Source organism: Nerophis lumbriciformis, linkage group LG17 (assembly GCF_033978685.3).
Source record: "Nerophis lumbriciformis linkage group LG17, RoL_Nlum_v2.1, whole genome shotgun sequence".
Taxonomy (NCBI): Eukaryota; Metazoa; Chordata; class Actinopteri; order Syngnathiformes; family Syngnathidae; genus Nerophis; species Nerophis lumbriciformis.
Genome location: NC_084564.2, coordinates 6,983,376 through 7,009,436, shown reverse-complemented (window position 1 = coordinate 7,009,436; position 26,061 = coordinate 6,983,376). Strand labels below are relative to the sequence as shown.

The window sequence follows — 26,061 nt, the reverse complement described above, 5'->3', positions numbered from 1 at the left end:
AAGTCACCAAATATATTATAAGTCAACAAACTTGTAATAAGTCAACAAAGTTATTATAAGTCAACACATATATTATAAGTCAACAAACTTGTAATAAGTCAACAAAGATATATATAAGTAAACACACTTGTAATAAGTCAACAAAGATATTATAAGTCAACACATATATTATAAGTCAACAAACTTGTAATAAGTCAACAAAGATATATATAAGTAAACACACTTGTAATAAGTCAACAAAGATATTATAAGTAAACACACTTGTAATAAGTCAACAAAGATATTATAAGTCAACACATATATTATAAGTCAACAAACTTGTAATAAGTCAACAAAGATATTATAAGTCAACACACTTGTAATAAGTCAACAAAGTTATTATAAGTCAACAAAGTTATTATAAGTCGACAAAGATATTATAAGTCAACAAACTTGTAATAAGTCAACAAAGTTATTATAAGTCAACACATATATTATAAGTCAACAAACTTGTAATAAGTCAACAAAGTTATTATAAGTCACCAAATATATTATAAGTCAACAAACTTGTAATAAGTCAACAAAGATATATATAAGTAAACACACTTGTAATAAGTCAACAAAGATATTACAAGTGAACACATATTTTATAAGTCAACAAACTTGTAATAAGTCAACAAAGATATATATAAGTAAAAACACTTGTAATAAGTCAACAAAGATATTATAAGTCAACACATTTGTAATAAGTCAACAAAGTTATTATAAGTCAACAAAGTTATTATAAGTCGACAAAGATATTATATGTCAACAAACTTGTAATAAGTCAACAAAGATATTATAACTCAACAAACTTGTATTAAGTCGACAAAGATATTATAAGTCAACAAACTTGTAATAAGTCAACAAAGTTATTATAAGTCAACACATATATTATAAGTCAACAAAGTTGTAATAAGTCAACAAAGTTATTATAAGTCACCAAATATATTATAAGTCAACAAACTTGTAATAAGTCAACAAAGATATATATAAGTAAACACACTTGTAATAAGTCAACAAAGATATTATAAGTCAACACATTTGTAATATGTCAACAAACTTGTAATAAGTCAACAAAGATATATATAAGTAAACACACTTGTAATAAGTCAACAAAGATATTACAAGTCAACACATATATTATAAGTCAACAAACTTGTAATAAGTCAACAAAGATATATATAAGTAAACACACTTGTAATAAGTCAACAAAGATATTATAAGTCAACACATTTGTAATAAGTCAACAAAGTTATTATAAGTCAACAAAGTTATTATAAGTCGACAAAGATATTATAAGTCAACAAACTTGTAATAAGTCAACAAAGATATTATAACTCAACAAACTTGTATTAAGTCAACAAAGATATTATAAGTCACCAAAGTTATTATAAGTCAACAAAGTTATTATAAGTCGACAAAGATATTATAAGTCAACAAACTTGTAATAAGTCAACAAAGATATTATAACTCAACAAACTTGTATTAAGTCAACAAAGATATTATAAGTCACCAAAGTTATTATAAGTCAACAAACTTGTAATAAGTCAACAAAGATATTATAACTCAACAAACTTGTATTAAGTCAACAAAGATATTATAAGTCACCAAAGTTATTATAAGTCAACAAACTTGTAATAAGTCAACAAAGATATTATAACTCAACAAACTTGTATTAAGTCAACAAAGATATTATAAGTCACCAAAGTTATTATAAGTCAACAAACTTGTAATAAGTCAACAAAGATAGATAAGTAAACACACTTGTAGTAAGTCAACAAAGATATATAAGTAAACACACTTGTAATAAGTCAACAAATATCCATCCATCCATTGACTACCACTTGTCCCTTTTGGGGTCGCGGGGGGTGCTGGAGCCAATCTCAGCTGCATTCGGGCGGAAGGCGGGGTACACCCTGGACAAGTCGCCACCTCATCGCAGGGCCAAATTCAACAAATATATATAAGTAAACACACTTGTAATAAGTCAACAAAGATATATAAGTAAACACACTTGTAATAAGTCAACACAGATATTATAAATCAACAAACTTGTAATAAGTCAACAAAGATATAAGTAAACAAACGTATTAGAAGTAAACAAACTTGTAATAAGTAAACAAACATATTAGAAGTAAACAAGCTTGTAATAAGTAAACAAATATATCAGTATACTAACTTGTAATAAGTCAACAAACTTGTAATAAGTCAACAAAGATATAAGTAAAAACACTTGTAAAAAGTAAACAAAGATATCAGAATACTAACTTGTAATAAGTCAACATAGATATTATAAGTAAACAAACTTGTAACAACTAAACAACAATATTAGAAGTAAACAAACTTGTAATAAGTCAACAAAGATATAAGTAAAAACACTTGTAAAAAATAAACAAAGATATAAGTAAACAAACTGTCTGAGCTGCCACCTTATCGTGGTCGAGGAGTTTGCGTGTCCCAATGATTCTAGGAGCTATGTTGTCCGGGGGATTCTATGCCCCCTGGTAGGGTTTCCCAAGACAAGCAGGTCCTAGGTGAGGGATCATACAAAGAGCATACATACATACAGCATTTTCTACCGCTTGTCCCTTTTGAGGTCGCGGGGGGTGCTGGAGCCTATCTCAGCTGCATTCGGGCGTAAGGCGGGGTACACCCTGGACAAGTCGCCACCTCATCACAGGGCAAACACAGATAGACAGACAACATTCACACACTAGGGCCCATTTAGTGTTGCCAATCAACCTATCCCCAGGTGCATGTCTTTGGAGGTGGGAGGGGCCTATCCCCAGGTGCATGTCTTTGGAGGTGGGAGGGGCCTATCCCCAGGTGCATGTCTTTGGAGGTGGGAGGAGCCTATCCCCAGGTGCATGTCTTTAGAGGTGGGAGGAAGCCGGAGTATATATACATGTACTGTATATATATATACATATAGGGCAGCACGGTGGCTCAGGGATTAGTGCATGTGTCTCACAATACAAAGGTCCTGAGTAGTCCTGAGTTCAATCCCGGGCTCGGGATCTTTCTGTGTGGAGTTTGCATGTTCTCCCCGTGACTGCGTGGGTTCCCTCCGGGTACTCCGGCTTCCTCCCACCTCCAAAGACATGCATCTGGAGATAGGCCCCTCCCACCTCCAAAGACATGCACCTGGGGATAGGCCCCTCCCACCTCCAAAGACATGCACCTGGGGATAGGCCCCTCCCACCTCCAAAGACATGCACCTGGGGATAGGCCCCTCCCACCTCCAAAGACATGCACCTGGGGAAAGGCTCCTCCCACCTCCAAAGACATGCACCTGGGGATAGGTTGATTGGCAACACTAAATGGTCCCTAGTGTGTGAATGTTGTCTGTCTATCTGTGTTTGCCCTGCGATGAGGTGGCGACTTGTCCAGGGTGTACGCCGCCTTCTGCCCGAATGCAGCTGAGATAGGCTCCAGCACCCCCCGCGACCCCGAAAAGGACAAGCGGTAGAAAATGGATGGATGGATGAATACAGTATATATATATATATATATATATATATATATATATATATATATATATATATATGCATATGTATGTATATATATATATATATATATATATATATATATATATATATATATATATATATATATATGTATATGTATATATATATATATATATATATATACATACAGTATATATATATATATATATATATATATATATATATATATATATATATATATATATATATGCATATGTATATATATAAGCATATGTATATATATATATATATATATACATACAGTATATATATATATATATATAAAATCTGTATATATAATGACTGTTATTATTGATGTGTGTGTCCTTGGTGACAGTCCAGTTCCAACCATTACGTGGAGGAAACTGAATGGAAACATTCCCAAAAAGGCCAGACTTCGCAAGTCTCAGGCACTTCTGGAGATTCCTGACATCCAGCTGGAGGACTCGGGGACCTACGAGTGCAAAGCTGACAATCCTCGAGGAGGAGTCACCTTTAAAGGACTTCTGCAGGTCTACGGTGAGTCTGGTGGTCCTGGTGCAGGACTCAGTGGGGGGTCTAGTGGTTCTGATGCAGGACTCAGTGGTGAGTCTAGTGGTCCTGGTGCAGGACTCAGTGGGAGGTGTAGTGGTCCTGGTGCAGGATTCGGCAAGAGGTGTAGTGGTCCTGGTGCAGGATTTAGTGGGAGGTGTAGTGGTCCTGGTGCAGGACTCTGTGGGGGTTGTAGTGGTCCTGGTGCAGGACTCAGTCGGAGGTGTAGTGCTCGTGGTGCAGAACTCTCTGGGGGGTCTAGTGGTCATGGTGGAAGACTCTGTGGGAGGTGTAGTGGTCCTGGTGGAAGACTCTGTGGGAAGTGTAGTGGTCCTGGTGTGGGACTCTGTGGGGGGTCTAGTGGTCCTAGTGCAGGACTCTGTGGGGGGTTTAGTGGTCCTGGTGCAGGATTCAGTGGGGGGTCTAGTGGTCCTGGTGCAGGACTTTTGCTCTGAAGTTCACCAAAGAAAATAGAACTAAAAATATGATTTGTATTTCTTGTGGGAACAAAACAAGTTGAGGAAAAGTCTCAATAAGGAAATCTTGATCACCATGGCAACAAGTCATCGTTCGTCTCTTCCACACCAACAACATTTATTTTCTGTCTTTCACTTTAGTACAAAACATTCTGAGCAGCGCATGACAATCATAACTAATAATCATGTTTTACTATTGCAAAGTCTTAACTAACGTATGTAACACACCCATAATGGTTGTAAGTACACCTCTGCATAATACTGTACTCTAATTGACTTTAAAGACAAGGATGAAAGAAACAGGTGGACTTACCTTTCAGGTTTTAAATAAGGTGTGTTCTGAAGGCATGTGTCAAAGTGGGCTATGCAGCAACATTTATCACACCACATAATAATACTAATCATAATGATAATAAAGATAATAATATTAATAAATATATTAACAATAATGATTTGATTAATAATAATAAAAATGATGATGATGATCATAATAATACTCATGATAATTATACTAATACTACTACTAATAATAATAAACATAATAATAATAATAGTGAAAATTATTTTAATAATAATTGTATAATAAAAATAGTATTACTAATAATAACAACAATGATAGTATGATAATAACAATATTAATATTATTATTATTGATATTAATAGTATCAATACTAATAATATATATATATATATATATATATATATATATATATATATAATATATAATAATAATTAATGTAATAATACAATTATAATTATATTAATATTAATAATTAATAATAAAGATTATATAGTAAATATATTAATATAAAATATATAGACAATAATAAAAATTATATTAATAATAATATAATAAGAGATAATAATAATAATAATAATAATAAATATAATCAATCAATCAATCAATCAAAGTTTACTTAAATAGCTCTTAATCACGAATGTCTCTTAGGGCTGATTTTATTAATAATAAGAGAAAGTATGTTAATGATAATAATAATACTAGTGACAATTATATTAATACTAATAATAATCATAAAGATAATAATAATAGTGATAATTATTTTTATTATAATAATATAATAACAGTATTATTAATAATAATAAGAACAATTATGATATTATATTAATAATAATAATTTTAATAATGATGATAATAATAATGATAATAAAGATAAAGATAATATAATACAGATATTAATAATAAAGATAATGATATTAATCATAGTAATATTGATATTAATAATGATGAGCGGTTGGGAGAGTGGCCATGCCAGCAACCTAAGGGTTCCTGGTTGCATCCCCACCTTCTACCAACATCGTCACGTCCGTTGTGTCCTTGAGCAAGACACTTCACCCTTGCTCCTGATGGGTCCTGGTTAGCGCCCTGCATGGCAGCTCCCGCCATCAGTGTGTGAATGTGTGTGTGAATGGGTGAATGTGGAAATAGTGTCAAATGTCTTTGAGTTGAAAATATTAATAATAGTAATAATAATTATATTCATAATAATAATGCTATTAATAATGATTTAAAAAATATATTATTAATATTAATAATAGTAATAATAATGATGATAATATTAGTAATAGTAATAATAATGATGATGAAATTATTAATAGTAATAATATTATTGGTATTAATAAAAGTAATAATAATGATGTTAGTAATGATATTAATATTATTAATGATTTACAATTTTTTATTGATAATGTTAATAATAGTAATAATAATTATATTAGTAATAATAATCCAATAATAATGTTTTAAAAAATGATATTATTAATAATAGTAATAATAACTATGATAATATTAGTAATAGTAATAATAAGCATGATGAAATTATTAATAGTAATAATATTATTGGTATTAATAAAAGTAATAATTATATAATTAGTAATGATAATAATATTAATATTACAATTATATTATTAATAATAATATTAGTCATTATAATGATATCAATAATAATATTACAAATGATCATAATAATAATATTAGTCATGATAATGATATTAATAATGTTTTTAAAAATGCTTTAATTAATAATAATAATGGTATTAGTCATGATAATGATATGAATAATGATTTTAAAAATGATATAATTTATAATAATAATGATATTAGTCATGATAATTATAGATATTGTGTGTTGCAGCATCACCAGAGTGGGTGAAGAAGATGGAGGACAGGCGGGTGGACAGTGGAGAGACTCTGCAGTGGGAGTGCAAGGCCACAGGGAGACCCAGGCCCACATATCGCTGGTTACGTAACGCTTTACCTTTGACGTCGCAGGTACGACGCCCTCACCTGGTCTTCTTTGCTCAAAGGCATCATGGCTGTGGTCTGTTCCAGGGTCGAATAGAGGTGGTGAACGGCCAGCTGACCATCCACCAAGTGCACCCTGCAGACTCAGGAGTGTACCAGTGTGTGGTGGAAAACACCCACGCTGCACTCTATGCCAACGCTGCACTCACCGTTTTAGGTACAGAGGTCATCACTTCATCACACAACTATGTTGTATCACATGGTCAGTTTCAGTGTCAGACATTTTAGGTAAGAAGGTCATCACTTCATCACACAACTGCAATCATACCTCAGAACAATACTACTGTGTATCATATGGTCAGTTCCAGGGTCAAACATTTTAGGTAATAAGGTCATCACTTCATCACACAACTATGTTGTATCACAAAATCCCTTTCAACTTATATTCAATTGAATAGACTGCAAAGACAAGATATTTCATGTTCACACTGAGAAACTTTGTTATTTTTGTGCAAATAATCATGAACTTAGAATTTAATGGCAGCAACTCATTGCAAAAAAGTTGTCAGAGGGGCATTTTTACCACTGTGTTGCATGGCCTTTCCTTTTAACAACACTCAGTAAAGGTTTGGGAACTGAGAAGACACATTTTTTGAAGTGGAATTATTTCCCATTCTTGCTTGATGTACAGCTTAAGTTGTTCAACAGTCCGGAGGTCTTCGTTGTGGTATTTTAGGCTTCATAATGCGCCACACATTTTCAATGAGAGAGAGGTCTGGACTACAGGCAGGCCAGTCTAGTACCCGCACTCTTTTACTATGAAGCCATGCTGTTGTTACACGTTACTTGGCATTGTCTTGCTGAAATAAGCAGGGGCGTCCATGTTAACATTGCTTGGATGGCAACATATGTTGCTCCAAAAGCTGTATGTACCTTTCAGCATTTATGGTGCCTTCACAGATGTGTAAGTTACCCAAGCCTTGGCCACTAATACACCCCCATACTATCACAGATGCTGGCTTTTACACTTTGCGCCTAGAACAGTCCGGATGGTTCTTTTCCTTTTTGGTACGGAGGACACGACATCCACAGTTTCCAAAAACAATGTGAAATGTGGACTCGTCAGACCACAGAACACTTTTCCACTTTGTATCAGTCCATTTTAGATGAGCTCGGGCCCAGCGAAGCGTTTCTGGGTGTTGTTGATAAATGGCTTTGGCTTCGCATAGTTGAGTTTTTGACTTGCACTGACAGATTTAGCGACCAACTGTAGTTACTGACAGTGGTTTTCTGAAGTGTTCCTGAGCCCATGTGGTGATTTCATTTACACACTGATGTGGCTTTTTGATGCAGTACCGCCTGAGGGATCGAAGATCTTTAATATCATGGCTTACGTGCAGTGATTTCTCCAGATTTTCTGAACCTTTTGATGATATTACGCAGCATAGACTGTGAAATCCCTAAATTCCTTGCAATAGCTGCTTGAGAAATATTGTTCTTAAACAATTTGCTCAGGCATTTGTTGACAAAGTGGTGACCCTCGCCCCGTCCTTGTTTGTGAATGACTGAGCATTTCATGGAAGCTGCTTTTATACCCAATCATGGCACCCACCTGTTCCCAATTAGCCTGTTCACCTGTGGGATGTTCCAAATAAGTCTTTGATGAGCATTCCTCAACTTGTTCACTCTTTTTTGCCACTTGTGCCAGCTTTTTTGAAACATGTTGCAGGCATCAAATTCCAAATAAGCTAATATTTGCAAAAAATAACAAAGTTCTCAGTGTGAACATGAAAAATCTTGTCTTTGCAGTCTATTCAATTGAATATAAGTTGAAAAGGATTTTCAAATCATTGTATTTACCATTTACACAACATGATAACTTCACTGCTTTTGGGCTTTGTAGTTCCTGTGGTGTCAAATATGAAGATGTGAAGATGCAATGAGAAGACATGATGATTGAAATGCAGGAGGTGCTGCTGTGTGATTGATGATCAATATGAAGAAGGGAAGTGTGATTGAAGATCAATATGAAGCAGAGAAATGTGATTGATGATCAATAAGAATGTAGAAGAGAAGGACACAGTGTAGTTAGTACAATGTCAGCCATGATGTTTGCTAATTTAAGGTCACAAAGGTTCCTAATGGACCAATAAGGACACACTTAGAAGACACATCAACATTCAGAGAGGGACTCTGACAGCTGTTTGTCGGACGCTCACAAACGCACCACGATGCCTTCATGAGCCTCACCCTGCAGCTGCATTCATTCTGTCCTCTGATGATGTTCTCCTTGACTCACAGCTGCTGACACCCAGTCCCCTTCAGGGTCCCCTCTAGACGTCCCCTTCAGAGTCCCCTCTAGACGTCCCCTTCAGAGTCCCCTGGGACACTTTGATTGGCAGCAATGACACTCTGTGACATTTGCAGAATCTCTGGCCCCGTTCTCCACTTTTCTAAATGTTAACTGTCGAGTGCACAGCAGCTATTTGTCCGAACATATGTATTCTGACACTATTACTTCATTCATAACCAAATAATCACCCCTTCTCTCGACAGATATTAATAACTATAAAGACAATCGCTCCTCCCACCAGTTATTAATAATAGCTGCCACTTTTCATAAGAAACATATTCACACATTGATGTGTGATACTATAAAAGCAATTACTCCTCCATCAGTTATTAACAATAACTGCCACTTTACATAAAAACATATACACACATAAATGTGTCATATTATAAAGGCCATCACTCTTCCCACCAGTTATCAATGATAACTGCTACTTAATATTGTAATATCAATTGAACCAAAAAGACTCCAGGTGGTCCAGAAACTTCAAGCCCAACATAGACTTGTGTATGCACACATGTCCTATAATTATTTATACTATTACTCTTGTTAGTTACTAATGATAAGCACCGCTGTCCCATATGAAGCACAATGACATCATACTCATGTCACATTTGTGTGATGGCTCCTCTCGCCAGTTTGCACTTTACATGATATCGCTTGAACTCGTCACACTGTAAATTGTCCACAACTTCAAAGCCCAATGATGATGTCATGGAGATGATGTCACTGTCATGGTGATGATGTCATGGAGATGATGACATGGTGATGATGCCATGGGGATGATGTCACAGTCATGATGGAGATGCCATGGTGAGGATGTCACTGTCATGGTGAGGATGTCATGGTGATGATGCCACTGTTATGGTGATGATGTCACTGTCATGGTGATAATGTCATGTTGATGATATGATGTATGATGTCACTGTCATGGTGGTGATGTCATGGCGATGATGCCATAGTGATGATGTCACTATCATCGTGATGATGTCATGGTGATGATGTCACTGTCATGGTGTCGATGTCACTGTCATGTTATCATGTCATGGTGATGATGTCATGACGTAAAGTTAAAGTTAGAGTAGCAATGATTGTCACACACACACAAGGTGTGGTGAAATGTGTCCTCTGCATTTGATCCATCCCTTTGTTCACCCCCTGGGAGGTGAGGGGAGCAGTGAGCAGCAGCGGTGGCCGCGCCCGGGAATAATTTTTGGTGATTTAACCCCCAATTCCAACCCTTGATGCTGAGTGCCAAGCATGGAGGTAATGGATCCCATTTTCATAGTCTTTGGTATGACTCGGCCGGGGTTTGAATACACAACCTACTCTAACCACTAGGCCACTGAGTAGGTTACTGTCATGGTGGTGATGTCATGGTGATGATGTCATGGAGATTATGTCATAATGTATGATGTCATGGTGATGATATTACTGCCATGGTGATGATGATGATGATGTCACTGTCATGGTGATGATGGCATGGTGATGATGCCACTATCATGGCAATGATGTCATGGTGAGGATGTCATGGTGTATGATGTCATGGTGATAATGTCATTGTCATGGTAATGATGTCACTGTCATGGTGATGATGTCATGATGTCACTGTCATGGTGGTGATGTCATGACATATGATGTCACTGTCATGGTGGTGGTGTCATGGTGATGTAAGATGTCACTGTCATGGTGGTGATGTCATGGTGTATGATGTCATGGTGATGATGTCATTGTCATGGTGATGATGCCATGGTGATGATGTCATGGTGATGATGTCATGATGTATGTCACTGTCATGGTGGAGATGCCATGGTGATTATGTCACTCTCATGGTGATCACGTCATGGTGATGATGTCACTATCATGGTGATGATGTCATGACGTATGATGTCACTACCATGGTGATGATGTCATAGTGATGATATGACATGACGTATGATGTCACTATCATGGTGATGATGTCATGTTGATGATGTCACTATTATGGTGATGATGTCATGTGATGATGATGTCATAGGGATGATGACACTCTCATTGTAATGATGTCATGTGATGATGTCACTATCATGGTGATGATTTCACTATCACGGTGGTGATGCCATGGTGATGATGTCACTATCATGGTGATGCTGTCACTATCATGGTGATGATGTCACTCTCATGTTTGTAATGTCATGGTGATGATGTCAAGGTGATGATGTCACTATCAAGGTGATGATATCTTGGTGAGGATGTCACTATCAAGGTGATGATGTCATGGTGATGATGTCACTATCATGGTGATGATGTCATGTGATGATGTCACTCTATCAAGGTGATGATGTCACTATCATGGTGATGATGTCATGGTGATGTCACTATCATGGTGATGTTGTCATGTGGTGATGCCACTCTCATGGTGATGATGATATGGTGATGATGTCACTATACAGGTGATGATGTCATGGTGATATTGTCACTATCAAGGTGATGATGTCATTATGATGTATAATGAATGAATAATTCAAATAGAATAGAAAGTACTTTATTGATCCCTGGGGAAAATTCGGCACCACAGTTCGCTCACAATAGACAATAATAATAATAAATAATATAATATATTATATATATATTATATATAATATATGAATAATATGAATATATTCTACATATATTCTACATTTAAGTGCAGTCAAGAAGGAACATATGCATTATACAGTCTGATGGCTGTCGGTGTGAAGGACCTCCTGTGTCGTTCCGTGTTGCATTTTGGGAGTCTGAGCCTTCCACTGAACGTGCTCATTCTCCCCGCAAGGTCCGAGTGTAGTGGGTGGGAGGTGTTGTCCATAATGGCTAAGAGTTTTGCTAGACTTCTCCTCTCTGACACCACCTCCAGAGAGTCAAGCTCCACTCCCACCACGTTACTGGCCTTCTCTACCAACGTGTCCAGTCTGTTTGCGTCCCTCGCTCTCAGCCCGCTGCCCCAGCAGGCCACGGCGTACAAGAAGGCGCCCGCCACCACCGACTCGTAGAACATCTTCAACATCTCATTATAAATGTAATATATAAATAATCCTAGCTGACAACGCCTGGCAGCCCCGACATGAATTAGATTTTATTGATCTGCTGCCACTTTAAACTGCTTACGTTCAAGTTTGATTTGATCTTTCTGCACTGGAATCTCAGCAACGTCAACATTTTGATGATGAAGATGTATTTTGTCAAGGAAAGATGCTAATGTAGGTCAAGAGATGCTAAGCATCACAAAACATCTTCTCTTCATGTTATGAGCGAAATACTCGGTGTCATTAATAAAGCATGTGTCTGGCTGCACTAATGACTTCATGACTTCTTCCTGCAAGTCAGCATCATTCTTCAGTTCCAGTCTCAATAAAACACAAGCATGTTTTGCTAGCACACAGGATGATGCATCAATGCTAAAACAATCATCCTGTCACTCTCTCAGCATCACCGCCCGTCTTCTTGGCCAACGCCGTGCGAGTCATGGCCACACTTGGCAAGGACGTGTCCATGGAGTGCGAAGCGCGCGCGTCGCCCAAAGCCAGGATGATGTGGCGGCGAGGAGAGCGCAGGATCCAGCCCAGCAGAAGGTGACAATGAAGTATTCTCTTTTGATATTTCACAATAAAAGTATGTCACTGACTGCTTTAATACAATCAAGCTACTTTATTTTATTCAAAAGCTTTCAAACGACCAAATAATCATTTAAATCTAATTAATTAATTATGAGTCGTTTTTAAATATCTTTTTCATTATTTTTATACCATCAACATGGAACTGGACCTTTTGTTCACTCTGATGCTTTTCTCACACACACACACACACACACACACACACACACACACACACACACACACACACACACACACACACACACACACACACACACACACACACACACACACACACACACACACACACACACACACACACACACACACTCACACACACATGAACATATTGTTGTATTTGTTACCTTCTTGAGACCTCTGAAAAATTATTACCTCTTTAGGACCACCCTTTCTAGATATATAAAGATATGTTATATAGATATATAACATTAATAATATATACATATGCAAATATTTGAAAAAAACTTGTTGTGAAAAATGAGTTGGAATTTTTAAAGAAAAAGGTCACAATTTCACAAGAAAAACTTAGAATTTTGAAACATACGACTTTTAAACATTAGCATGTTTAAAAGTCGTAATTTTACTCAAAGCAAGTCAACATTTTACAAGAAAAACTGATTATTTGTGCAATATTATGATAAAAGTTGGAATTTTACTCAGTAACAGTCGCAAATTTACAAGGAAAGCTTACAATTTTGGCAATTTTATGAAAAGAGTTGTAACTTTACTCGACAAAAGTCCCAATTTTATAAGAAAACTTGGCAATATCATAATAATCTGAATTTTGCTTGGCAAAATGATGACAAAAGTCAACATTTTACTCAAAAAATATCACTGTTTTACAAGAATAGAAAAAAATTGGCAATATTGTGATACAAGTCTGAATTTTGTATGACAAATGTCACCATTTTGCATTCAAAAGTAATAATTTTACATTAAAAAGTAATAATTTTACGAGAAAACATTGCAATATTACAGAAACAGAAAGAATAAGAGAAATTGTTTCCAATTTTTAAAGAAAAAAGTCGACACATTGTGAGAAAAAGACGCTTTTAGTTCATTTTTGTAATTGGTTTTTAATCTGAATTATTTACTTCAAGTTATTACAATATATCTTTATATACATATTTATTTATCTATTTTAATGAATTTTGGCCAAAGGGGGCGCATTTTAATTTCTTACACACACTTGTTATATGTTGACCAGAGTGGGAGCAATTAAAATGTTTACACACACTTGTTCTTTCATATGTTGACCAGAGGGGGAGCACTTCTAAAAGCGACACACAGTCAATTTGAAAAATCCCTCCTTTTTGGGACCACCCTCATTTTGATAGATGTCACCAGCAGGGGTGCACATGAGACATTCTCTATTAGATGTTATTGGGACCATGATTTATGTCATCACTTGTTCACACCTCCTCATATGGAATATACTTTTCCTTCTTCGTGTCTCAAGAAGGGTAGAAATACAAGAACACACACACACATACACACATTTAAGGATAGGTAACGTTCACATTTAAACCAATAGGGTACCAATTCCCGGTACCTGAATCATTACAGGTACTTAAGGGTACCATTTTTGGTACTTTAATGTGTTAACTTGTTGCTAATAAAAAGTGATGTTTTAATGTAAGACAGTAGATGGCAGTACTGTACAGGCAATCTATGGTATGTTGTCCAACTGTTGTGTTGCGCCATACAAAGTGTTAATACTGTAAGTATTGTGCTTATTACACAGCAGCTGTTGGGTTGTGAATACCATATTAGTTGTAGTTTCCGTTACTACATTTGGAGGTGTTGAAATTGCCATGTAAAATGGCTAATGCTAATAGTAGCCTGTTTATGGCAAATCCAATGTAAATTAGCATCAAGCTAGCACACATTGGAAGAGTGGAGTCTCACTTTTTGAAGGTTCTTGGTTCGATCCCCGGCTTCCACCATCCTAGTCATGTGCTTGAGCAGGAAAATGAACCCTTGCTCCTGATGGGTGGCGGGTAGGGTCATCAGCGGTAGCTGACCAGATGCTCCTCCTGAATGGCAGAGCTGCTCACTCTATCTTTAAGGGAGAGCCCCGCCCCCCCGATGGAAGAAACTAATTTTGGCCGCTTGTACCCGTGATCTTATCCTTTCACTCATAACCCAAAGCTCATGACCATAGGTGAGGATGGGAACGTAAATCGACCGGTAAATTGAGAGCTTTGCCTTCCGGTCGATACAGGGTCCGCATCACTGCAGACACAGCGCCTTATGATCCTCTCTTCCTTCACTCGTGAACAAGACTCCGAGGTACTTGAACTCCTCCACTTGGGGCAAGGTCTCCTCACCATCCCTTTTCCGGGCGAGAACCATGGACTCGAACTTGGAGGTTCTGATCCTCATCCCAGTCTCTTCACACTCAACTGCGAACCGATCCAGTGAGAGCTGAAGATCCTGACCAGATGAAGCTATCAGGACCCCTTCTTAAAGTGAGGAACCACCACCCTTGTCTGCCAATTTAGAGGCACCTCCCCCAATGTCCACACACTGTTGCAGAGTCTTGTCAACCATGACAGCCCCACAGCATTCAGAGCCTTAAGGAACTACGCGCAGATATCAGCCACCCTTGGGGTCTTGCCACAGAGGAGCTTCTTTACTACCTCTGCAACCTCAGTCCTAGAAATAGGAGAGTCCACCACAGTCCCCAGGCACTGCTTCCTATTGGAAGAAGTGTAGGTGGGATCCGCAACGTCCTGAGTCGAGGTCAGCAGCAAACCAACCCCACCATACACGGTGTTGACAGTACACTGCTTACCCCTCCTGAGGTGGCGGACGGTGGTCCAGACTCGCTTCGAAGCCGTCCAGAGGTCATTCTCTTTGGCTCCTCCAAACTCCTCCCATGAGTTTTTGCCTCTGCAACCGCCAAAGCCGCACAGCGCTTTGCCTGTCGGTACCCGTGCCCTGCCTCCGGAGTCCCTTGATCCAAAAGGACCCTATATGACTCCTCCTTCAGCTTGACGGCATCCAAACACTAGCGGGATTATCGCTATGACAGGTCCTGACCACCTTGGGGCCACAGCTCCGATCGGCCGCCTTAACAATAGAGGCACGGAACATATGGTCCACCCGGAGTCAATGTCCAGTGCCTCCCTCGTGACATGCTCAGAGTTCTTCCGGAGGCGGGAATGGAAAATATTTTTGACGGTAGACTCTGCCAGACGTTTCCGGCAGACCCTCACAATGCGTTTGGGCCTGCCAGGTCTGTCCGGCATCCTCCCCCACCATCGGAGTCGACTCACCACCAGGCTCGTGTGCCAAAACAGTATTTGATTGCTTTGATCTCAGCTTATTGATTTGTCTCGGTGAAATGTAGTCATGAAAAGTGAGTACATTAACTTGTTATGATTATTCCCTCAAGCTTGACTTGTCCCTCTGGAGGCCGCTTGCCGATCTTGGAAGACACAAATATTGCAACCGAGACTGAAGTGAAGCAAAACAAAACAAGCTGAAATTCGACCGAGACTGGGACTAAATCCTTCAGCACCGATGTGGTGATCTTCATTGAGGAATAGTTCTTCTTTAAAAGTCGGAAGAGGTTCTGAAGGAGGGTTTGAAGTCCTGCCAGGGCTCAAATGGTGACGGGTGATAAAAGCTCAGAGGCGTTGGTCAAAAGCAGAGAAGGACTTGTTCTGTTGTGCGGAGGAAATGGTTGAAGTTGTCATGACAACGATGCTAACTGGCCATGTCTGTTCCGGACATCTGAGAAGAACGTGTCCTACGTTGACTTCAGGAGAGCGTTGTTGTCCATGCAGGTCCAGGACAACCGCAACGCTTTTTCTGGGATTAAATCCATGGAGTTTGTTCCAAGGTCACTGGTGATCCACTTGGAGATAACGCCTGGACAAAGCAGGTTTTCAGGGTTTTGACCCGAGCGACGGGGGCCAAAGATTTGGTGATGCGATCTTTTGTCCAGCGGAGATTCCATGGGCACCAGGACGTCACTTTCCCACCAATCGAAACGTCTCCTCCCTTATCTGCCATCGACAGCCGCGCCGACTTAATGAAAGCCTGTAATTAGCATTGATTTACGCTAATGGCGCACCAGGACGTGTTTAGGGAAAGCAAAGTATTTTTTATTTTTTATTTTTTTAAATAGGCTCGGATTTATCGTCTCTTTCAAATAAATTCTTAAGTATCCTGCACAATATTATCATGTTTACACAACATTAGCATGTTTACACAACATTAGCATGTTTACACAACATTAGCATGTTTACACAACAATATCATGTTTACACAACATTAGCATGTTTACACAACGTTAACATATTTCCACAACATTAGCATGTTCTACACGACATTATAATGTTCTACACAACATTAGCATGTTTACACAACATTAGCATGTTTACACAACATTAGCATGTTTACACAACATTAACATATTTCCACAACATTAGCATGTTCTACACGACATTATAATGTCCTACACAACATTAGCATGTTCTACACAACATTACTATGTCCTACACAACATTAGCATGGTTACACAACATTAACATATTTCCACAACATTAGCATGATCTACACAACATCAGCATGTCCTACACAACATTAGCATGTTTACACTACATTAACGTACAGTATATACACAACATTAGCATGTCCTACACAACATTAGCATGTCTCACACAACATTAGCATGTTTACACAACATTAGCATGTCCTACACAACATTAGCATGTCCTACACAGCATTAGCATGTTTACACGACATTAGCATGTCCTACACAACATTAGCATGTTTACACAACATTAACATATTTACACAACTTTAGCATGTCCTACAGAACATTAGCATGTTTACACAACATTAACATATTTACACAACTTTAGCATGTTTACACAACACTAGCATGTTTACACAACATTAGCATGTCCTACACAACATTAGCATGTCCTACACAACATTAGCATGTTTACACGACATTAGCATGTCCTACACAGCATTAACATATTTACACAACATTGGCATGTTTACAGAACATTAGCATGTCCTACACAACATTAGCATGTCCTACACAACATTAGCATGTCCTACACAACATTAGCATGTTTACACAACATTAGCATGTCCTATACGACATTAGCATGTTTACACAACATTAACATATTTACACAACTTTAGCATGTCCTACACAACATTAGCATGTTTACACAACATTAACATATTTACACAACTTTAGCATGTTTACACAACACTAGCATGTTTACACAGCATTAGCATGTCCTACACAACATTAGCATGTCCTACACAACACTAGCATGTCCTACACAACATTAGCATGTTTACACAACATTAGCATGTCCTACACAGCATTAGCATGTTTACACAACATTAGCATGTTTACACAACATTAGCATGTCTACACAACATTAGCATGTCCTACACAATATTAGCATGTTTACACAACATGAGCATGTTTACACAACATTAGCATGTTTACACAACATTAACATATTTACACAACTTTAGCATGTTTACACAACACTAGCATGTTTACACAGCATTAGCATGTCCTACACAACATTAGCATGTCCTACACAACACTAGCATGTCCTACACAACATTAGCATGTTTACACAACATTAGCATGTCCTACACAGCATTAGCATGTTTACACAACATTAGCATGTTTACACAACATTAGCATGTCTACACAACATTAGCATGTCCTACACAATATTAGCATGTTTACACAACATTAGCATGTTTAAACAACATTAGCATGTCCAACACAACACTAGCATGTTTACACAACATTAGCATGTCCAACACAACATTAGCATGTTTACACAACATTAGCATGGCCTACACAACATTAGCATGGCCTACACAACATTAGCATGTCCTACACAGCATTAGCATGTCTTCGGTGCGTCCTTGCAGGCTGAGAGTTTGCTCTAATGTGAAAAATGTCTCCAGGCTGCAGATTGCGTGTAAATTGTGTCAAGATTGGGTTACGCCTTCCTGGCTCCTCCTCCTGACTCCCATCAGCTGTCTCATGAAAATGGGCAGCCGCTCAAATGAAATGCCAAACAAAATGACTTCATCAGAGTTGATCATAAATGGGGAAGGAAAGAAGCGTCCAGGATGTGGTCTTCATGGCGTCCTTTAGTACTTAGCAGTCCTGCAGTCTTTGTTTTTATGATGTCTCCCCAGGGGGCGGTGTCAGCTTCAAACACTGATGACATCTATTAAACAAGACAAGAGGCAAAGAATTAAACAGACAGAATTCAATTTGGACTCAATTGAGGAGACACGCCTGGACACACTGTACCCTTGTACAGTATCTCAGCATGCTCTGCCAAAAGATTGCATGCTTCGTTCTTTTATTTTGGATCCTCCCCGACCACATGGCCACCTTTGTTTCCGAAGGACAAAGGTCGCAAAAAGTTCACAGAAAAGGTCGTAAACAATTCACAGGAAAGAACAGTTCAAAAAGAGTTCATAAAATAGTTCAAAAAGAGTTCCATAAAATAGTTCAACAAGAGTTTATAAATAGTTCAAAAAGACTTCCATAAAATAGTTCAAAAAGAGTTCGTAAAATAGTTCAAAAAGAGTTCCATAAAATAGTTCAAAAGGAGTTCGTAAAATAGTTCAAAAAGAGTTCGTACAATAGTTCAAAAAGAGTTCCATAAAATAGTTCAAAAAGAGTTCCATAAAATAGTTCAAAAAGAGTTCCATAAAATAGATTAAAAAAAAGTTTGTAAAATAGTTCAAAAAGAGGTCCATAAAATAGTTCAAAAAGAGTTCGTCTGGAAATTGGGCAGATCCAGTCATCTCTCCGCTTTGAAGTCCTTGGGCCAGAACAACATCCTTCTGTTGATTACCATACATGAGAGAAAACAGAAAACCTTCATGTGGCTCTCCCCCTTACACAGTGGAGTTTTACGAGCCTTCTTCTTGGTAGGTTTCAAAGACGGCTTTTGTCTTATTACTTGACAGAACTCAATTTAACACAAAGTTTTTTGTGATAATTTAGAAACAATTATTCTAACAGGCGGCACAGGTGGATCTTACTTCCTGTCCCGCCTGCTCTTACGTAACAACTTTTGTCAGGCCAACAACACATGTTTGTGTGGTAAAAGTATGTGCTGTTGGAGTAAAAGTACTTGTTATGGCAGTAAAAGTACATGTTGTTGTAGTAAAAGTACATGTTGTTGTAGTAAAAGTACACGTTATGGCAGTAAAAGTACATGTAGTTGTAGTAAAAGTACATTTAGGAGTAAAAGTACTTGTTATGGCAGTAAAAGTACATGTTGTTGTAGTAAAAGTACACGTTATGGCAGTAAAAGTACATGTTGTTGTAGTAAAAGTACATGTTGGAGTAAAAGTACTTGTTATGGCAGTAAAAGTACATGTTGTTGTACTAAAAGTACATGTTGTTGTAGTAAAAATACACGTTATGGCAGTAAAAGTACATGTTGTTGTAGTAAAAGTACATGTTGTTGTAGTAAAAGTACACATTATGGCAGTAAAAGTACATGTTGCTGTAGTAAAAGTACACATTATGGCAGTGTGGAAGTCGCTTCCTAGCAGTCCCACTGTCAGACAAGGCACAGGAGCCAAGCGTGCAGGTTTTAACAAGGTTTTAACACAAGTTTTTCTCTCCAGTCGAATGTGACCTTTCATTCACGTCCGTATCCTCTCTCCCTCCTGCTCCGCCGCTTACTGTTAAAGACAACAGATGATTAGATTACCACGTACCACCTGTGAAATCTAATCACCTGCCAGCTGTGTCTCGCCGTCAGCACTGCCACGCCCCCGTCTGATGGTGCGCTGTCCTCAGCACCATGGACAGTGGCGGTGACCTTTGCTCCTGCAGGCAGCGCTGGCAATACCTCCCTCCACAGGCAGTAAAAGTACATGTTGCTAAGCTAGGTGCGTGGCCCTCTGCAGGTTGCAGTTGCTGAGGAACACTACATGTTTGTGTAGTAAAATTACATGTTGTGGTAGTAAAAGTACATGTTTTTGTAGTAAAAGTACATGTTGTGGTAGCAAAAGTACATGTTGTTGTAGTAAAAGTACACGTTATCGCAATAAAAGTGCACATTGTTGTAGTAAAAGTACACATTGTTGTAGTAAAAGTACATGTTATCGCAATAAAAGTGCACACTGTTATAGTAAAAGTACACGTTATCGCAATAAAACTGCACATTGTTGTAGTAAAAGTACACACGTTATCGCAATAAAAGTGCACATTGTTGTAGTAAAAGTACACACGTTATCGCAATAAAAGTGCACATTGTTGTAGTAAAAGTACACATTGTTGTAGTAAAAGTACACATTCTGCAGGTTCCTGCTGCAGAGGAACAATACATGTTTGTGTAGTAAAAGTACATGTTGTGGTAGTAAAGGTACATGTTTGTGTAGTAAAAGTATATGTTGTGGTAGTAAAGGTACATGTTTGTGTCATAAAAGTACATGTTGTGGTAGCAAAAGTACACGTTATCGCAGTAAAAGTGCACATAGTTGTAGTAAAAGTACACATTGTTGTAGTAAAAGTACACATTCTGCAGGTTCCTGCTGCTGAGGAACAACACTTTGAAGATCGTCAACGCCAGTCGGGCGGATGAAGGGGAGTATGTGTGCCGGGCGGAGAATCAGCTGGGCTGGGCGGAGATGTCGGCCATCTTGTGGGTCAAAGGTGAGTGATGACGTCGTTATTGCCTAACAATCAAGTTTCACGGTCATGTCACAATCACAGTCACGTCATCATCACGGTCACGTCACAATCACGGTCACGTCACAATCAAAGTCACGTTACAATCACGTCACAATCACAGTCTCGTCATAATCACGTCACCATCACGTCACAATCACGTCACCATCACGTCACCATCACGTCACCATTACGTTCACAATCACGGTCACAATCACTGTCACGTTGCAATCACGTCGCCATCACGTTATAATCACCTCACAATCACAGTCATGTTACAATCACGTCGCCATCACGTTACAATCACCTCACAATCACAGTCACGTTACAATCACGTCACAATCACAGTCACATCAAAATCACGGTCATGTCACAGTCACATCACCATCACATCACCATCACGTTACCATAACGTCACCATCACATCACCATCACGTCACAATCACGTGACAATCACGTCACAATCACGTTACCATCACTTCACCATCACGTCACCATCACGTTACCATCACGTTACAATCACAGTCACGTTACAATCACGTCACAATGACAGTCACATCAAAATCACGGTCATGTCACAATCACGTCACCATCACGTTACAATCACGTCACAATCACAGTCACATCAAAATCACGGTCATGTCACAATCACGTCACCATCACATTACAATCACGTCACAATCACAGTCACATCAAAATCACGGTCATGTCACAGTCACGTCACCATCACGTCACCATCACATCACCATCACGTCACACTCACAATCACGTCACAATCACGTCACCATCACTTCACCATCACGTCACCATCACGTTACCATCAGGTTACAATCACAGTCACGTTACCATCACGTCACAATCACAGTCACATCAAAATCACGGTCATGTCACAATCACGTCACCATCACGTTATAATCACGTCACAATCACAGTCACATCAAAATCACGGTCATGTCACAATCACGTCACCATCACGTTACAATCACGTCACAATCACAGTCACATCAAAATCACGGTCATGTCACAATCACGTCACCATCACATTACAATCACGTCACAATCACAGTCACATCAAAATCACGGTCATGTCACAGTCACGTCACCATCACGTCACCATCACATCACCATCACGTCACCATCACAATCACGTCACAATCACGTCACCATCACTTCACCATCACGTCACCATCACGTTACCATCAGGTTACAATCACAGTCACGTTACCATCACGTCACAATCACAGTCACATCAAAATCACGGTCATGTCACAATCACGTCACCATCACGTTACAATCACGTCACAATCACAGTCACATCAAAATCACGGTCATGTCACAATCACGTCACCATCCCGTTACAATCACGTCACAATCACAGTCACATCAAAATCACGGTCATGTCACAGTCACGTCACCATCACATCACCATCACGTTACCATCACGTCACCATCACATCACCATCTCGTCACAATCACAATCACGTCACAATCACATCACCATCACTTCACCATCACGTCACCATCACGTTACCATCACGTTACAATCACAGTCACGTTACAATCACGTCACAATCACAGTCACATCAAAATCACGGTCATGTCACAGTCACATCACCATCACGTCACCATCACATCACCATCACGTTACCATAACGTCACCATCACATCACCATCACGTCACAATCACGTGACAATCACGTCACAATCACGTTACCATCACTTCACCATCACGTCACCATCACGTTACCATCACGTTACAATCACAGTCACGTTACAATCACGTCACAATGACAGTCACATCAAAATCACGGTCATGTCACCATCACGTCACCATCACGTTACAATCACGTCACAATCACAGTCACATCAAAATCACGGTCATGTCACAATCACGTCACCATCACATTACAATCACGTCACAATCACAGTCACATCAAAATCACGGTCATGTCACAGTCACGTCACCATCACGTCACCATCACATCACCATCACGTCACAATCACAATCACGTCACAATCACGTCACCATCACTTCACCATCACGTCACCATCACGTTACCATCAGGTTACAATCACAGTCACGTTACCATCACGTCACAATCACAGTCACATCAAAATCACGGTCATGTCACAATCACGTCACCATCACGTTATAATCACGTCACAATCACAGTCACATCAAAATCACGGTCATGTCACAATCACGTCACCATCACGTTACAATCACGTCACAATCACAGTCACATCAAAATCACGGTCATGTCACAATCACGTCACCATCACATTACAATCACGTCACAATCACAGTCACACCAAAATCACGGTCATGTCACAGTCACGTCACCATCACGTCACCATCACATCACCATCACGTCACCATCACAATCACGTCACAATCACGTCACCATCACTTCACCATCACGTCACCATCACGTTACCATCAGGTTACAATCACAGTCACGTTACCATCACGTCACAATCACAGTCACATCAAAATCACGGTCATGTCACAATCACGTCACCATCACGTTACAATCACGTCACAATCACAGTCACATCAAAATCACGGTCATGTCACAATCACGTCACCATCACGTTACAATCACGTCACAATCACAGTCACATCAAAATCACGGTCATGTCACAATCACGTCACCATCACGTTACAATCACGTCACAATCACAGTCACATCAAAATCACGGTCATGTCACAATCACGTCACCATCACATTACAATCACGTCACAATCACAGTCACACCAAAATCACGGTCATGTCACAGTCACGTCACCATCACGTCACCATCACATCACCATCACGTCACCATCACAATCACGTCACAATCACGTCACCATCACTTCACCATCACGTCACCATCACGTTACCATCAGGTTACAATCACAGTCACGTTACCATCACGTCACAATCACAGTCACATCAAAATCACGGTCATGTCACAATCACGTCACCATCACGTTACAATCACGTCACAATCACAGTCACATCAAAATCACGGTCATGTCACAATCACGTCACCATCACGTTACAATCACGTCACAATCACAGTCACATCAAAATCACGGTCATGTCACAGTCACGTCACCATCACATCACCATCACGTTACCATCACGTTACCATCACGTCACCATCACATCACCATCTCGTCACAATCACAATCACGTCACAATCACATCACCATCACTTCACCATCACGTCACCATCACGTTACCATCACGTTACAATCACAGTCACGTTACAATCACGTCACAATCACAGTCACATCAAAATCACGGTCATGTCATAATCACGTCACCATCACGTTACAATCACGTCACAATCACAGTCACGTTACTATCACGTCACCATCACAGTCACATCACAATCACGGTCATGTCACAATCACGTCACCATCACGTCACTATCACATCACCATCACGTCACCATCACTCAATCAATCAATCAATCAATCAATGTTTATTTATATAGCCCTAAATCACAAGTGTCTCAAAGGGCTGCACAAGCCACAACGACATCCTCGGTACAAAGCCATCACATCACCATCATGGTCACCATCACGTCACCATCACATCACTATCATGGTCACAGTCACAGTCGGCGTTGATTATCCTGAGGTGACAGTTCAGCAGCTTTGTGCTCACAGAGGCCATGCGTGTGGAAGTGAGTCCCAGCAGCGTGGAGGTGACAGTGGGAGAGAGTGTGGTGCTGAGCTGCAAGGTCTCACACGACACCTCCATGGACCTCACCTTCCTGTGGACCTTCAACCAGCAGCCAATCACCTTCCAGCAGGCAGGAGGACACTTTGAGTACATCCAGACTGTCAGAGCAGAGGTAAGTATTGCTTTCTTCTCTTGCTTACACATCATCTCATCTCTCATTTGTATCATACATCATATCTACACTCATGTAGCATACCGTATCAGATGATATCATACATCATATCTACAGTCATGTATCATACTGTATCAGATGATATCATACATCATATCTACATTCATGTTTCATACCGTATCAGATGATATCATACATCATATCTGCCATCAACATTCATGTATCATACCATACAATATCATATGATATCATACCATCAGAATTCATGTATTGTATCATTTATGTAAATATATATATATATATATATTTTTTATTTATTTTTTTATTTATTCAAATTTGTCATTATTTCTGACTTGTGCTTTCCTGGCGTCATGCAGCACACCTCCACGGTGGATCTGATGATCAGGAGTATTCTGCTGATGCATGCTGGGAAGTACGCCTGCAAGGCTCACACCAGCGCTGACACCGTGGCTGCGGAGGCGGAGCTTCTGGTCCGAGGTCAACACACCGTATAATATGAATAGTACTTCTTTTACCAGAATGAAGTCGGATTAAAACCGACCACAAAAACTCATTATCGGAATTTTACGATTTTTTTCTCAGTAAAAATAAAATATGTTATTATTATTATTCTGTAGTATTGTAATAACATTACTACATTATTACTACTTTATTCTTACCACTTTCTCATTGATTAGCCGAGTGCTTGTCAATTATTTAATTTTA

General features: G+C 38.9%; 1 protein-coding gene across 4 annotated transcripts in view; it reads left to right on the top strand.

The window, feature by feature from the left end:
* cntn5 (contactin 5) overlaps positions 1-26,061 on the top strand; it is a 101,531-nt gene that overhangs the window by 60,201 nt on the left and 15,269 nt on the right. For all 4 annotated transcript variants that reach the window (XM_061972336.2, XM_061972333.2, XM_061972334.2 and 1 more), the window contains 7 exons: positions 3,865-4,046; positions 6,688-6,824; positions 6,885-7,014; positions 12,593-12,737; positions 21,344-21,471; positions 25,148-25,335; positions 25,713-25,833. In XM_061972336.2, coding sequence (XP_061828320.1) covers positions 3,865-4,046; positions 6,688-6,824; positions 6,885-7,014; positions 12,593-12,737; positions 21,344-21,471; positions 25,148-25,335; positions 25,713-25,833 — 1,031 coding nt within the window. The remainder of the gene's footprint in view (positions 1-3,864; positions 4,047-6,687; positions 6,825-6,884; positions 7,015-12,592; positions 12,738-21,343; positions 21,472-25,147; positions 25,336-25,712; positions 25,834-26,061) is intronic.